Raw genomic sequence first — 13,288 nt, forward strand, 5'->3', positions numbered from 1 at the left:
TCCCAAGATCACGAGCTTCTCAGATGTCAAGAAGCTCTGTAATCTAAAAACAACATTGATTTTATTCCCCAAAATTATGTATTAAAAGATATGCTGGAGCAGAGGCAGAAAAAAATCGTAACATTTAGTAACACAGAAACAACAAAAAAATCAAAAAGATGTATTCAAGTCACATCACTATAGTTATTCTCTCACCTACCAGGAGACTATGCTTCCAGCAACTCCATGCAGGAACAGTCTAAACTAACCAGAACAGCACCAAAAGAACACTGATTAATCTTTCAGAGTTCTTTATTTTCAAAATTATTTTTTCAGACTTTCAGGTCCACAAAAGACACCATATGAGACTAAACATTAAGGTCACTAAGAAGGTGAAGACTGTTTTCAGCCTCAAAGTAGGATCTGGAGCTAACAAAACGGAGATTAGGATGTCAGAGATTACGACAGAAGGTTTAGGAGACTTTAAGAGAAGAGTAAGTATAGAGGCAACTGCAAGGGGGGAAACCTTGATACCATGTGTGTATGTCCCCTCTGAGCATATTATTCTAAGCAATGCTGTCAATTGTCAGCTACAGACACTGAAAAAGCCATATACACATGCACACTTCTATACAACACCTTTACAAACTGCTGCTGCAGTCAGCTGTTGCCTTCTTGCCCCTCAACTACTAAAACTGCCTATGTGCAATACTCTCCAACTCCACCACAGCGCTTTTGCCATGTCACTTCAGTCTGGCAAACTCCAAGCGACAAAATTATGAGAAGGTGGAGGGACAGCCACCCTGTAGCCCTTTCAGATGAAATGCTTACTGTTGCAATTATAACCCAACAGTTCTGACTTAAAATAATTGCTTACATTTACTCGAAAAAATCTAAAGACTTTACACACAACAAAAGAACACTCCATAACTTAAATTCATACCAGTACCAAGCAGTAAACAGCATCTATTTCAGATAGATGCATGAGGTGAGAATGACTGAAGACTAAGTGGCACAGAGAATGTGAACCAAATGGTTTGGTTCTACCAGAATGTTACAGGCTCCCAATATTATACCTCTTGAGAATCGCAGTTCTATCACCAGAAAGGAGTCTCAGTTCTCCCATTTCTCTCTGCTCCCAGCTGTACACTTGCCACCTCTAACACCTGTGAGACTTCTTGGGGTACTTCCCTGCTATTTTTCATCACTTGAGAAAGCTCAGAGGGGTCTGAATCACTAAGGCTAATATATAAAGCAAGAATACACGATCAGGAGCAGCAGACAATTAGTACAGCCCATCTCTTTGAAATGGTAGCCTGGCTCCATTGCCTGCTGAGCCAGTGTTTGGCTGCTTAGGTGAAACTGTGGCACTGTTAGCTTGCTTCCTCTATCTATCTTTGATTCTTCTACCCATTTGGCTTGGTAGCTACACAGGAGTAACTACTTTTCATACCTACTTGAAAGAGAAATAATCACTTCCATGCATGATGATTTAAGAGCTTGCCAGATATTCACAGGCTACTACATACTAACTTTCATGCAGGGGATCACAGTGCTCTACATACCTGAAATCCAACCCTATCCTTCCACGCAGGAAAATCACAATACACCAAGAACTGCTCCACAAGACTGAAGCACTAAAACGTGCAGAGGGAGAAATTAAAATTACCTTTCAGTGCAGGCACATAGTCTTCTGTCTTCTTTAAGATCTGCTGATAGGTAGCTATAGCATTCTCGTATTTGCCTAGAATCTGTTCAACGGCTGCAGCTTTGTAAACACTGTACACAAGCGCTGGGTTCAGCTCACTTGCCTTCCTGAAGGATTTCAGAGCTGTTGCATAGCTACCTCTGCTCAAGTAAGCCTCCCCTAGAGACTCCCAGCAGTTGGCATCCTTTGGATCAGCTCTCAGAGCTGCCTGCAAACTGCAAGTATCAAGATATAAATTTATCTAAATAAAAGGTGATATAAGTAAGTTAACATAAACAAATTATTCCCTTGCATTAAATGTTCTCAGGACACAATTATACAGAACTTTAAACACTGTATAGTAGCATTCTCATCTTCAGAGCACATTACACAAATTAGATGTTGTACCCAGTCTTGGCTCATTATTCAGTGCTGTACAGTGCTTGTCTATGCCTGTCACCACGCTTGTCAGTATGGAACACTGCTATGCTGAAAAGACTACATTGTGCTAATTCTGGAACTGAACACAGGACACAGCTTGCTCAGACTCATTTCCCATTGTTTAGTTCAAGCCATTCCATAATCAGCTAACTTATTTTCAAAACTTGCTAAGATCAAAGGCCACTTTACTGGGGTTTAGAGAAATTGATAGAAATTTATAGAAAATTACTTAAAACACCAGTTCACTTACTCAGCCACTGCTTGTGATGGCTGACCAGTTCTCAAGTAGTAAAGTCCACGATGAAGCCAGGCCCATTTTGCTGTACCAGGACTCGCTTTTTCAGTTACCTCATTCAGGATTGACAGAGCGGTGTCCTAACAAGGCACCAATGCCAGGTTAGTAAACATACATATGTGCAAAGATTAAGTTCTTGTTACAGAATACTCTTGATCCAGCAAATTGTTAAACTGTCCAACCTGTTAATTACTGCAATGAAACAATGTTACAGGGGCTTTTTAAAGCTGGCAGATTAGAGGAAGAAATTATCATATCCAAACACATGATTATTTCTTATGCACCTGTCTTTGCAAAGAGACAGTAGCTTCCGGAAGTTTTGTAGAGAATTTTTTTTTTACACTAAAGAAGGGTACAAATATTTGCCGCAAATAGACAGACTGACTTTCCAGATGTTCAAATGCTGTCTGTCAAAGTATGGATTGCCTTCTTGCTCTGTAATATCACAGGCTAAGAACTTTTTATACAATGCTATATAAGAAATATTTTTTAAATGTTCTGATGACCTTGGATGCTTTTCCTGAAAGCAGCAAGGTGGAGGATGGAGAGAAGTGGCCCGAGTTAAACACGAAAAGAAAATCAACTTTCTCTTCATGGTCCCTACGGAAAAAAATCCTTCATCTGACTCACATATGCGATGACTGCAATGTTATGCTTGGTTCCCCTATCCTTCTCCCCAGGTAGATTTAAAATGGAATTGAAGCATAAAACTGAAGCAGGTTCAACTGCGAAAGCAGCTAAGCAATGACAGAACATTTGTTTTCAAATCTTATACTCAAATACAGCGGAAACCTGAAGTGATTCCTAAAAGAGCAGGATTAACAGAAAAACAAAACAGCAGTAATCCAAAGCCCTGAATGTACAATACCGTGTCTCCAAGTTCCACACTTAAGTCTACAGCTGCTATTCCAGATTCTTCATCAGTTCCATCCAGCTCAAAAGCCCTTTTATAGCAACCACGAGCTCTACTTTTGTCTCCAGCAATATCTCTGTAGTAGTTACCTAAATAATGAAAGGCACTTCCCAAGTATCTGTCCAATTTTGCAGCCTATAAGAAAATATGAACACAATATGAGACAGCATTTTAAAGGACTATACTGACAGACACGTCCAGTGATAACTACTTGTTCAACCTCTGCTTATCAACTTATTTAAGCTTCTTCAGTGATACATCTGAGTAGTCAAACCTTAAGATGTCAGAGGTTACTGGAGCTTTAAATATTTGCAAATCTGTTACAAAACCCATGACACAAAGTATTTTGTACATGAAATACTAAAAAGCTAGTTGAGCTTGCTACATGCCATCATTTTCTATGCCATTTCGATCATTATGCTCATACTCTTACAGCATTATATCGCAATTAACTCGAGCATTTTCTAAAGTTCCTTTTTAGATACACTTGGCAGATTTGTTTATACTTAAGAAACCCACAGCCCCCTCACAGCAAACAGCTTTGATAATAATCAAAAAACCTCACATAAAACAGTTTAGAACCAAAAGTATTGTTCACTTCAACTACATTCTCCAGTATACTCTGCTGTTACCAAAGTGAAAACTGCAGGCAATGATTTGAGTTGCCAACACTTATCATGAAGTTATACGGTGAGTTTACAATGTCTACAGCCTTATTTTGCATATTTCCAAGTCCCCAATAAAGATATCAGACCAAATCTTTTGGATTCATATTCTTACCTATGTTCAGAGAAAAAGCCACAACCACCAAGAACCCAAAGATGAGGAAAAGCATGTGAATTGCAGGGTTTTGCAGACTTACTCCCTTGGACAGGCATTGAGACTCTTAACACCATTCTCATAATTTCTTCCTCACTTTTTTCGAATTTGAATTCTGCCTTCCCCATTTCAAAATGTCTTCAAAGATCTACACTGGTCATCTAGAAGCCTCAACTTTAAAAATCTCAAGGACAGAAGATTCAGAGAATCACCACTACATTTGGCTAAATCAAAGGCCTCAAGAATTAGGTGGAAGAGTAGAACAGAAGCAGAGAGATCCCAGGTAACTGCACAGCTCCCTGCAATGCCTTTCTGCACAACTGAACTTGGTTTACAGGCTCTGGAGGCTTATAAATGGTAACAAGCAGAATATTCAAGTCTGTCACTCCAGTCAGTGTATTTTCCATATTTGTTTCTGATATGTAAAACACTAATCCCACACAAATAGTTAAAGCAGCTTTTACCTTCAAGAACTGAGTAAGCGCTTTTCCTTTTTTTGTCTCATCACTCATGAACCAGTATGTGAGCCCCAGGTACTGATGATACTCCGCAATTTCGGCCTTTCTTTCAATAGCATTTAGAAAACTAAATAAAAAGAACAGAGGTCAGATCAGACAAATTCTCAGAAGTTGCAAAACACTGATTCTATTCTCTCGACATTTCCCTGTTGGAGGAAGGAATAAATAAATCTACCTGCTTTCTGCCTGTTCATAGTTCTTTTGGGAGTAATGGATGAAACCCTGTAGAGCATGGGACTCAGCCAGATCAGGGTGGGACAACAGAAGCTCTTGTGAAACCTGCAAAAGGATGTCATTCTTCTCTAGTTACTTCCATGAAACCAAAAATTCTATTTTGCTTACAGGAATGACAATACAGCACTAACCTTTGAAGCCTGATCCAGTAAACCTTTGTTTAGATAAGCCTGACCTCTGACAGCCAAAACCACTGGATCGCTGCTTGCATCCACAATCTAGAAAACCAGGTAACAGACACAACGAAGTTATTCTCTCCCCAGATTATGAAATCAAAGGTGTCAAAGTAGGCAGACTGTATGAAGATACAAGACAAGAAATCATGTAGATAGAATACCCTTCCAAAGCCTTAGACAGAATAGTTTTGATGGAGAACAGGTAGAAGATTGTAGAGAGCAAGGACAAAAGTACAGAAGTCTGAATAGTGAAAAAACTGTGAGACAAAAAAAAAAAAAAAAGAGGGAAAGCAATTTCTGCTTAAAGCTTAATCATTCAATCTTAAAGGTAATATGCTCTTGTTCTTTACTAATGACAAATGAATGAAAAACATCGCGAACAGGATTGTAACAATAACTCAAATTAAGATGAATAAAATCCATAGAACCAGCAAGAACCCAGCAGCACTGAGCAAGACCAGACAAGGTCAAAAGTGACAGCTTCCAAAATTAGTGTTGTGAGTGAAAAAAAGAGTTGTAGCAAAGACTGAAAAAAACCCAAAACACAGACAGAGAAGGATGGAGTGCTTGGATTACTCCACAGTTGGTTGTTGTCTAAACTACACAATGTAAACAGATGGCAAGGGGAGAAATACACAGCTTGAGTTTTTAGAACAGAAAGATGAGAGCACTTTTTAAAATAAGAATATATACCTTTTAGTCTATGAAAATACCTGCTCAAGTGCTCTAATGGCTTCTTCTGCAGCATCAGCATCAGCTATTTTAATCAAAGCCTCTGCTTTCAACTGAAGGATAAGGTTCTTCCACCGAAGACTAGGGCCCTCAGGAGTTTGAAAAGCCTCAAGAGCTGTTGACAACAGAAAAGTTACATCAAGTAAAGACAGGAAAAGGAACTACAAACAGCACCATGTTTCCACCTTTTTTTAAATCTTGTTAATCACACTTTTTCAGTCTAGTAGAGCACCACTTAATAGAACATTTTTTTTTTTGACTGCTATCCCCCACACTGAAGAAATTGTTCTGTAAAATTTCTATCCGTTCAAGTTTAAAGGTTAAAACAATTCTAGAAAGTTCCTTTCAGACACATGGAGAGACTGATTGCTTTCTAGCTGCTGGCCTTACAAAGACAATGCTAAATTTTTCTGATACGTGTTCTGAGAAAACAATGACCTTTCAATAAACAAGTTGTTTTACACTTCAGTGTTTAAATAAGTATTATTGAAACCATGGATTTAACTCTCTGCCTGTGCAAAGGTAACTTTTGTACCTTTCTATGCAGCATTGATTACTTCTCTCACAGAGTACCTCAGAAAATGAGTGCATGTCTGTTCAGCTTCAGCATTCTCCAAAGGCAAGATCTTTCAGAGTAACTCAATTAACTCTATTTGCACATATGATTAACTTCTGTCTGACTTGATACAGCCAGTAAGACAGGCCAAGCATAAAACAATGCTTCTCCAGGATTCTCTTCAACTTTACACATGTTCTTTGGACTCAATGAAACTTTCTGCATCAATAGCATCTTTTAGCAAGGCACAATAGCTTAGCTTAAATCTTGCACTGAGAAACAAAACTTAATTCATTTTTTCTGACCCTGCCAGCTTTTAGTTTCATTTGGTACTAACTAGACCTCACACAGGAAAACAAAACACCTATCTTTACCTATCTTCCACACCACTTCCAACTTCACAGATTTCAAAATCATCTCTTCTCCAGGCCAGAAAAGGATTTTACAGGCTATTTACTTGTTCTCATACGCTGCATTTTCCATACATTTGATCATCCTTATTACTAGGCTATTAACTTCTACTATTACTTTCTTTTTGAGAAGAGGGGGATGGATACCAAAACCACACACAGATTTCAACAGGCTGCTGAAGTTCCTAAAGCAGCTGCAGTTGGTGCTCTGCTTCACTAACCATTCCCTTCTCTTTGTAATTCCTAACATTTAACTCGGTGTAAAGAATAGAAGGGGAAAGAAACAGTCATATTTTTTCATACAAAATGAGGACCTTTCTGCTCTCCACTTCAACAAGACTGCAGGATAGCTTTGCGGGAACATTTCTTCCCACAATTGCATGATTTTGTATTTAAGACAATGGAATTTTTTTCATTATTTTAACACCTAGTTACCCTCTCTGGTAATCACTTCTTGGTTTTGCAGTCTGCTTTGAATAGTAGCAAACTTTGTAACCTTATTACTCAACAACCATGAATGACTAGAAAAGAGAACGAACAACACAAATATCAGTGAAAACATCAAGGACACCTCCTTCCAGCCTGAAAACAAGCATTATTACTATATGGTGCTTTAGCTTTTAACTTATGTAAAACTGACAAAACTCACTCAATGCTACAACTTTACTTCTTAACCCAATACGGCTTATTTTCCTTAACAGTCTTGTAAAAAATCTTATCAATTACCACCTAGAAATCAGAGAAGTCTGATCACATCTCCCTTGCCTATGTGCTCGTAAACTCCTTCAAAGAGTTCTACAAAACCAATTTTACTTTACAAAAGCCATGTTGTCTAACCCCCAGAACAATTCTTCTACATAAACTCTCTAACTCTGTTCTTTCATCTTTAACTAATTCAACCACTAAACATACCAGACATGTCGGTGGTTTCCCTGATCTTTCCTAGAACCCTTTTTAAAAGTTAGGATCATGTTACCTACCTCCAAGTATCTGGGTGCCAAGACAGTTTAAGCAGTCAATTACATAAACCCTTTAGTACTTCAGCAATTTCCTCTTTCTGTTCCTCTGTCAATTCCTAGGTCAGGATCCTACAGTTCCTTAATGCTAATTTTTCTTGTCTTGTTTTGTAGCACCTTCTAGTAATGTTATAATCACAGACAAGTTGTTCAATGAATCCCCTGAAAAGTAGGGTCATGGTGTAGAAATCACCCTGAGCTGTTCCGCACTGAACACAAATGGGAAAAGCATCACCTCACTCACAATCACCTCACAAATTTCTTTTTACCTACTTTTTCCTGTTTTCATATTTTCTCCAACCAAATGTACAGGCTTTTTGAATCTCGCTCACTGGCAAGTACTTCCCTTTGCTTTTTACAATTTCCCATGACTGTTTAGCCAGGTCTGCATACATTTACCTCATCAAGTCTTTCTTGTGGAGTTTTTTATCACGTTTGTCCCTGTCAGAAAAAAGTCCATGTTGGCTGCCCCTTCATTTATAACCATCAGATAATGGTTCTATTCAGGTCAGACAGGCACCACTAGATCGTAATAAGTGCCTTCATTCCCAGTTAGCATGGATGAAGATTTACATTCAAGTGAGGCTTCTTAAGTTGTACTATGCAACATTTCTGCATTTTACATTAACTTGATTAAAATCTTAGGTATAAATATGAAGTCTATCAGACTAAAAATTTGACACCTATCCTTGTGGTTTCAGGCAATTACCTGCTGTTTGGCTGAGTTGGTCAACCACCAGCTAAGTAAGTACTTCAGAACATGCAAACCTTTTAAATATTAACCATCAAGCAGCTTGCTGGTTCTGCTTAGCCAAGTATTTTCTCTTTTCCTAAGACCAAGCAGCCCAAGGTGCTCTTCAGCTGTCCTAAACCAAGAGAAGCACGGGACACCAGCACAAGTCATGACACTGCAAAAAGCAAAGGACTATGCTGCGCACTCATATCTACAATGTAAAGGCCACACTGGCTGAACTACATAAAGTGGTGTACCCCTGCAGTTGCTCTTTTGATTAGCAGGCAGTTACCTTGATTGCAGGACAGGACAGCATCCCTGTGTTTGTGAATTTTCATCTGTGCTTCTGCCAAATAATGCCATGCTGCTGGACACTCACTAGTCTTCTGCAAACCTAACAGAAGAAGAGTTTTTAAAAGGCCCAAAGAAAAGTTGCTTAGGGCTGCAAAGACATTGTAGCTGGTGTAGATGCTGTATGAACATACAATGCCATCAGAAACACATTACCAATCAGATAGTAACACTTGCAGTTATTTTTTTCTTTGAGCCTTATTTTGAACTGGTTTAGACATACAGATCTCAATGCAGTAAGGCAAAGACTAAGAAGCACATAAGCTTTTCTTAGGCTTAAATTTGCATATAATATTAAGTATACAGAAAATAAAAAGGGGAAGAAGTGAGGAAATACACAACACTAGCTTAGGGTGAGTTTTTGTTTCAAAAAGAAAAAAAGTCCTTCACTTTGATGAGACATTAACATCAGCAGCCCGTAGACCACTTAGTTTTTTCTCAGGAACCAGAGAAAATCCTATAGGATTTCAAGACAGCAAAAAAATGGCAAGACTGTTTCACTGAAACTTCTTGATAAAGTTGCTTTAATTAAAGATTCAATAACAAAGTTGAATCTGAGTCTTCTAATAGCAATATATATATATATTGCTATTAAATAAATGCCTTGAAGGTTCAATGCCTAAGATGCAAACGTATGGCTTACTGAAAAAGACATTACTTCCAAGCTTTCACATTTACACATTTTATCAAGAGCCTTGAACTTTGCATTGGCCCCTTCATGAGCAGAGTATTACATGTAAAAATAAAACCAAAAAAGCTATTTGGGAGATGTATCTTTTGTCAAAACCAGGATGTGTGTTTTGTTAAAGCATCTAGCAGTCATTTAAGCCAGAAGAATTTGCTTTCCATGGAAGACCTTTTCCTCTTAAGCACCTGACATTTTTTATTTCATATTTTGGGCAAGACACGTTATTTCACTGTCAGTAAGATACTGTAGAATATTCCAAAATCCAATTTCAGAAACAGTCTGATTCTAAGCCTGGGTGAAAGTAAGCAAGGTATCCCAGCCTGACTGACTCATGGTTGCTTAGATCCCAAATGTTTATTTAACCAGCTTTCTCAATAAGTTGTTTTGAATTTCCCATGGCCAGAACAGTGAGAGTGGATAGTCTTATTTTCCCGCAAGTATACTTATGAATAATTTTCAAAGAGCTTTGCTATTTCAGTATAAGCAAGATAATTACAGGTTAGCATGCCAATTCTTCAGTGAATCTGGCTACTGTAAAAAAAAAAATAATCCTCTGGTATTTCTCTTTAGATACCCAATAAAAATGTTTACCCAATGTAAGTGTTTAAAAGGTCTTAAAATGATGTAACTTCAAAGCAAAGTCACTTTTTTTCAGGTATAGAAATGCAGTGACTAGACTTGAGAAGTTGTATGGTATTTTACTTTGTAAATTCCACATTCCCTCATTAACTGCTATTGCTGTATTTACTGCTTCACCTAGGTATTTCCCCAGTAACGGTCACATTAAGAAAAAGTTTGATGCTGATCACACCAAAACACTACAAAGCTGACTATAACAGTAATGATAGACTTCAAAGGCCTTATATTAAAGCTGTATTTTTTAAAATATTTAAATGTCCAATCACAGAAAGTGTTGAGTATTCTTTTAAAATCCAGCTGTCTTAGAACTGGCAAAGTATTATGCAAGTATAAGATTCCCAAAATATCCAGCATAAACTATCTGGTGTTCAAGTTACCTTAAATTACTTATATACCTCATATTACACATTTACCTTCAGTAAGACTCTTAACAGCCTCTTTGTATTTCTTTTCTTGGATGCATTTTATACCAAAACCAATGATGCCTGGACCACTACTTGCATCCATCTCCAAAAGCCTAGAGAAACAATGCAGGGCCTCTTCTGACAAAATACCTGGTTTCAGAAAAAGAAGTATTTTTATAAAGTTTTAAATTTTTAAAAAATGCAAAATACCTTATCTACATAAATATGACCCCTATCCTTTGCTCAAAGTAATTAATTTATTAACTAAGCTTTTTTCCAAAGGTACTACATGCTTACCACCCTCTACCTTGAAAACAAACACAAAACCTAAGCAGTTACCTAAGCAGTTACCTAAATACCCAGTAGCATCAAACAAAACAGTCCAAAACCTGAATTTTTAACCAGTTGTGTTAAATTACTACAGGTGTAGTTCCTTTATTAATAAAAACTAATTCCTTCATATGGTTCTCATGTAAGTCCAGCTGAATACCCACATGTTAAAATCTGCCATAATTAAATCAAACTAATTTCCTTCCAGAGCAGCCTTGTGTACCTACAAATTTGTTGTGATGAGCTTGCTGCAGCAGTCTTGCTGTGAAACCCATAATGTCTTGGCTTAATTTTAACTGATGCCATGAACTTTTAACATTTGTGTTGAGCTGTGATTGTATACCTGGCAGTCATGGCTTAAAGCAACTGTTGTGACTTGAGCAGTCTCTGAACTACTATTTTCTTTAAAAAATGATGGACTCATTTGACTTAAAGGTTGCCTTTGATCTGCATTTGGTAAAGGTGACTAATAATGCACCCAAGTTACAAGCCCGCAAGTTTGGGCTATGAGTACTACAACACAGTTTCAGTGACTCAAATACAAACAAAACAGCCTTATTAAAACCTAAGCATCATCCTCCCCACCCTGAGATGGCTGTGGGATGATGAGATGTTGTCAGAGTATTGGTGTATAAGAGCTATGCCAATCAGATGCTCCTCTTCCTTTAGAAATTAGTTTCTACATGTTTCTCTGAACTGTAAAGCATTCTCATGTGGAGATGTGTCTGGGACTCATTTGTCTTCGCTTGTTCCAATCAAAGTGAAAAATTCTCTCTTGTTTTATGTCCTTACATTATTTCATGAAGCCTACCTTCAAAAAATAGAAAAGGCCTTCTATTCTCTACGCTGGAAGAATTATTTTTCTTTATCTAAACCAGAGAGGGATTTTTCCTGATTTTCTTTCCTTGTTTCAAAAAGAAATGAAATCAACTTCTGATGTCTTAAACAGTAAAATAAAAGACCAAAACTCAGCAGCTACCTTTGAAAATGCTGAGAAAGTGTCCAACACTACTGTAGTGTTGTTTAGTGAACTACTGAAAATAGCAATTTTATACTTTCAGATCCCTGCACTACTGAACACACTATGGTATTTTTTTTCCTTAGAGGTTCTCCTGTACTACTTAGAACAAGTATCTAAACAGATCTCTTTATTACCTATTCGCCAGACATTCTTTTGAAGAGTTTCACAAACATTTGGATTTTTTGCCAAGAGACATTTTCTGTGTCAAGAATAACCTGTATCTAGCCTGTCCTCAGCCTTAGAGCACTGGCTAGCATTCTCCGTTTCCTCTTCTAAGCTTAAGCAGCTAACCATATCTGGAGAGGCTGCTTTCAAGTTTTGTAAGGCATTCTTTCTTTGTGACTTTGTACATTGTCAATGTTGGACTTAACTCACAGTGCCACTTTACAGTCACCACACAGTTACAGAGCTAGAAACAGCAAATCATAGGACCAAACACTTTGCATTTCCAGACAGGCAGAAACAGAACACAGAAGTAAATAGTGCACTTGTATTGGGTTGTGAAGGGTAAAAACTTTTAAAAAGATAGTCACAAAACTAACTATAAAAGAAATAATTTAAGCCCCAAAATGTCTAAATCCAGCCTACTCACCTGACTGAATAAAGTGCAAGCAAAGTACTTCTAAAGGATAACCCACAGTAGGATACAAAGCCATCATATCATTACAGGCCTTTGCCAATTTAGGCGTTTCATGAGGAAACTTGAACAGAAAAAAAATAAATAGTTATTTGTATGAATTAACACATGTCGACTATTACATCTATTCACTGATGAAGACAGATTAACATAACCTTACTTTTGACAAGCACTGAATAAAGTCCTTGTAAAGATTTTGGTGGTCTTCACCAGGAATGGGGTCAGCAGAATTCATCGCATGTTCAAACGCAGTCAAAAACTGCAATAAGAAATAATTAGCACTGCAACAAATAATGACCCTAGGAAAATGTTATCATCATAGAATAGGATATTTCAGTTGCAAGGGCCATACAAGGATCATCTGGTCCACCTGCCTGACCACTTCAGGGCTGCCCAAAAGTTGAAGCATGCTGTTAAGGGCACTGATCAAACACCTCTTAAACACTGCTAGGCTTGAGGCATTGACTGCCTCTCCAGGAAGCCTGTCCCAGCGTTTGACCACACTCTCAGTAAAGAAATGCTTCCTATTGTCCAGTCTAAACTTCCCCTGACACACCTTCCAGCCATTCCCACGTGTCTTGTTACTGGATCCCAGGGAAAAGACCTCAGCACCCCCCTCTCTGCTTCTCTTCCTCAGGAAGCTGCAGAGAGCAGTGAAGTTGCCCACCAGCCTCCTCCTCTCCAAACTAGACAAACCCAGAGCCCTCAG

General features: G+C 38.0%; 1 protein-coding gene across 4 annotated transcripts in view; it reads right to left on the reverse strand.

Moving 5' to 3' along the window:
* TTC37 (tetratricopeptide repeat domain 37) overlaps nucleotides 1–13,288 on the reverse strand; it is a 50,397-nt gene that overhangs the window by 28,688 nt on the left and 8,421 nt on the right. For all 4 annotated transcript variants that reach the window (XM_040578916.1, XM_040578917.1, XM_040578914.1 and 1 more), the window contains 11 exons: nucleotides 12,740–12,838; nucleotides 12,535–12,643; nucleotides 10,601–10,741; nucleotides 8,802–8,903; nucleotides 5,776–5,909; nucleotides 5,018–5,104; nucleotides 4,828–4,931; nucleotides 4,599–4,719; nucleotides 3,271–3,450; nucleotides 2,358–2,482; nucleotides 1,649–1,902 (listed from right to left, as the gene is read on the reverse strand). In XM_040578916.1, the coding sequence (XP_040434850.1) occupies nucleotides 1,649–1,902; nucleotides 2,358–2,482; nucleotides 3,271–3,450; nucleotides 4,599–4,719; nucleotides 4,828–4,931; nucleotides 5,018–5,104; nucleotides 5,776–5,909; nucleotides 8,802–8,903; nucleotides 10,601–10,741; nucleotides 12,535–12,643; nucleotides 12,740–12,838 (1,456 nt within the window). The remainder of the gene's footprint in view (nucleotides 1–1,648; nucleotides 1,903–2,357; nucleotides 2,483–3,270; nucleotides 3,451–4,598; nucleotides 4,720–4,827; nucleotides 4,932–5,017; nucleotides 5,105–5,775; nucleotides 5,910–8,801; nucleotides 8,904–10,600; nucleotides 10,742–12,534; nucleotides 12,644–12,739; nucleotides 12,839–13,288) is intronic.

The sequence above is a fragment of the Falco naumanni genome, chromosome Z (genome assembly GCF_017639655.2).
Source record: "Falco naumanni isolate bFalNau1 chromosome Z, bFalNau1.pat, whole genome shotgun sequence".
NCBI classification, from domain to species: domain Eukaryota; kingdom Metazoa; phylum Chordata; class Aves; order Falconiformes; family Falconidae; genus Falco; species Falco naumanni.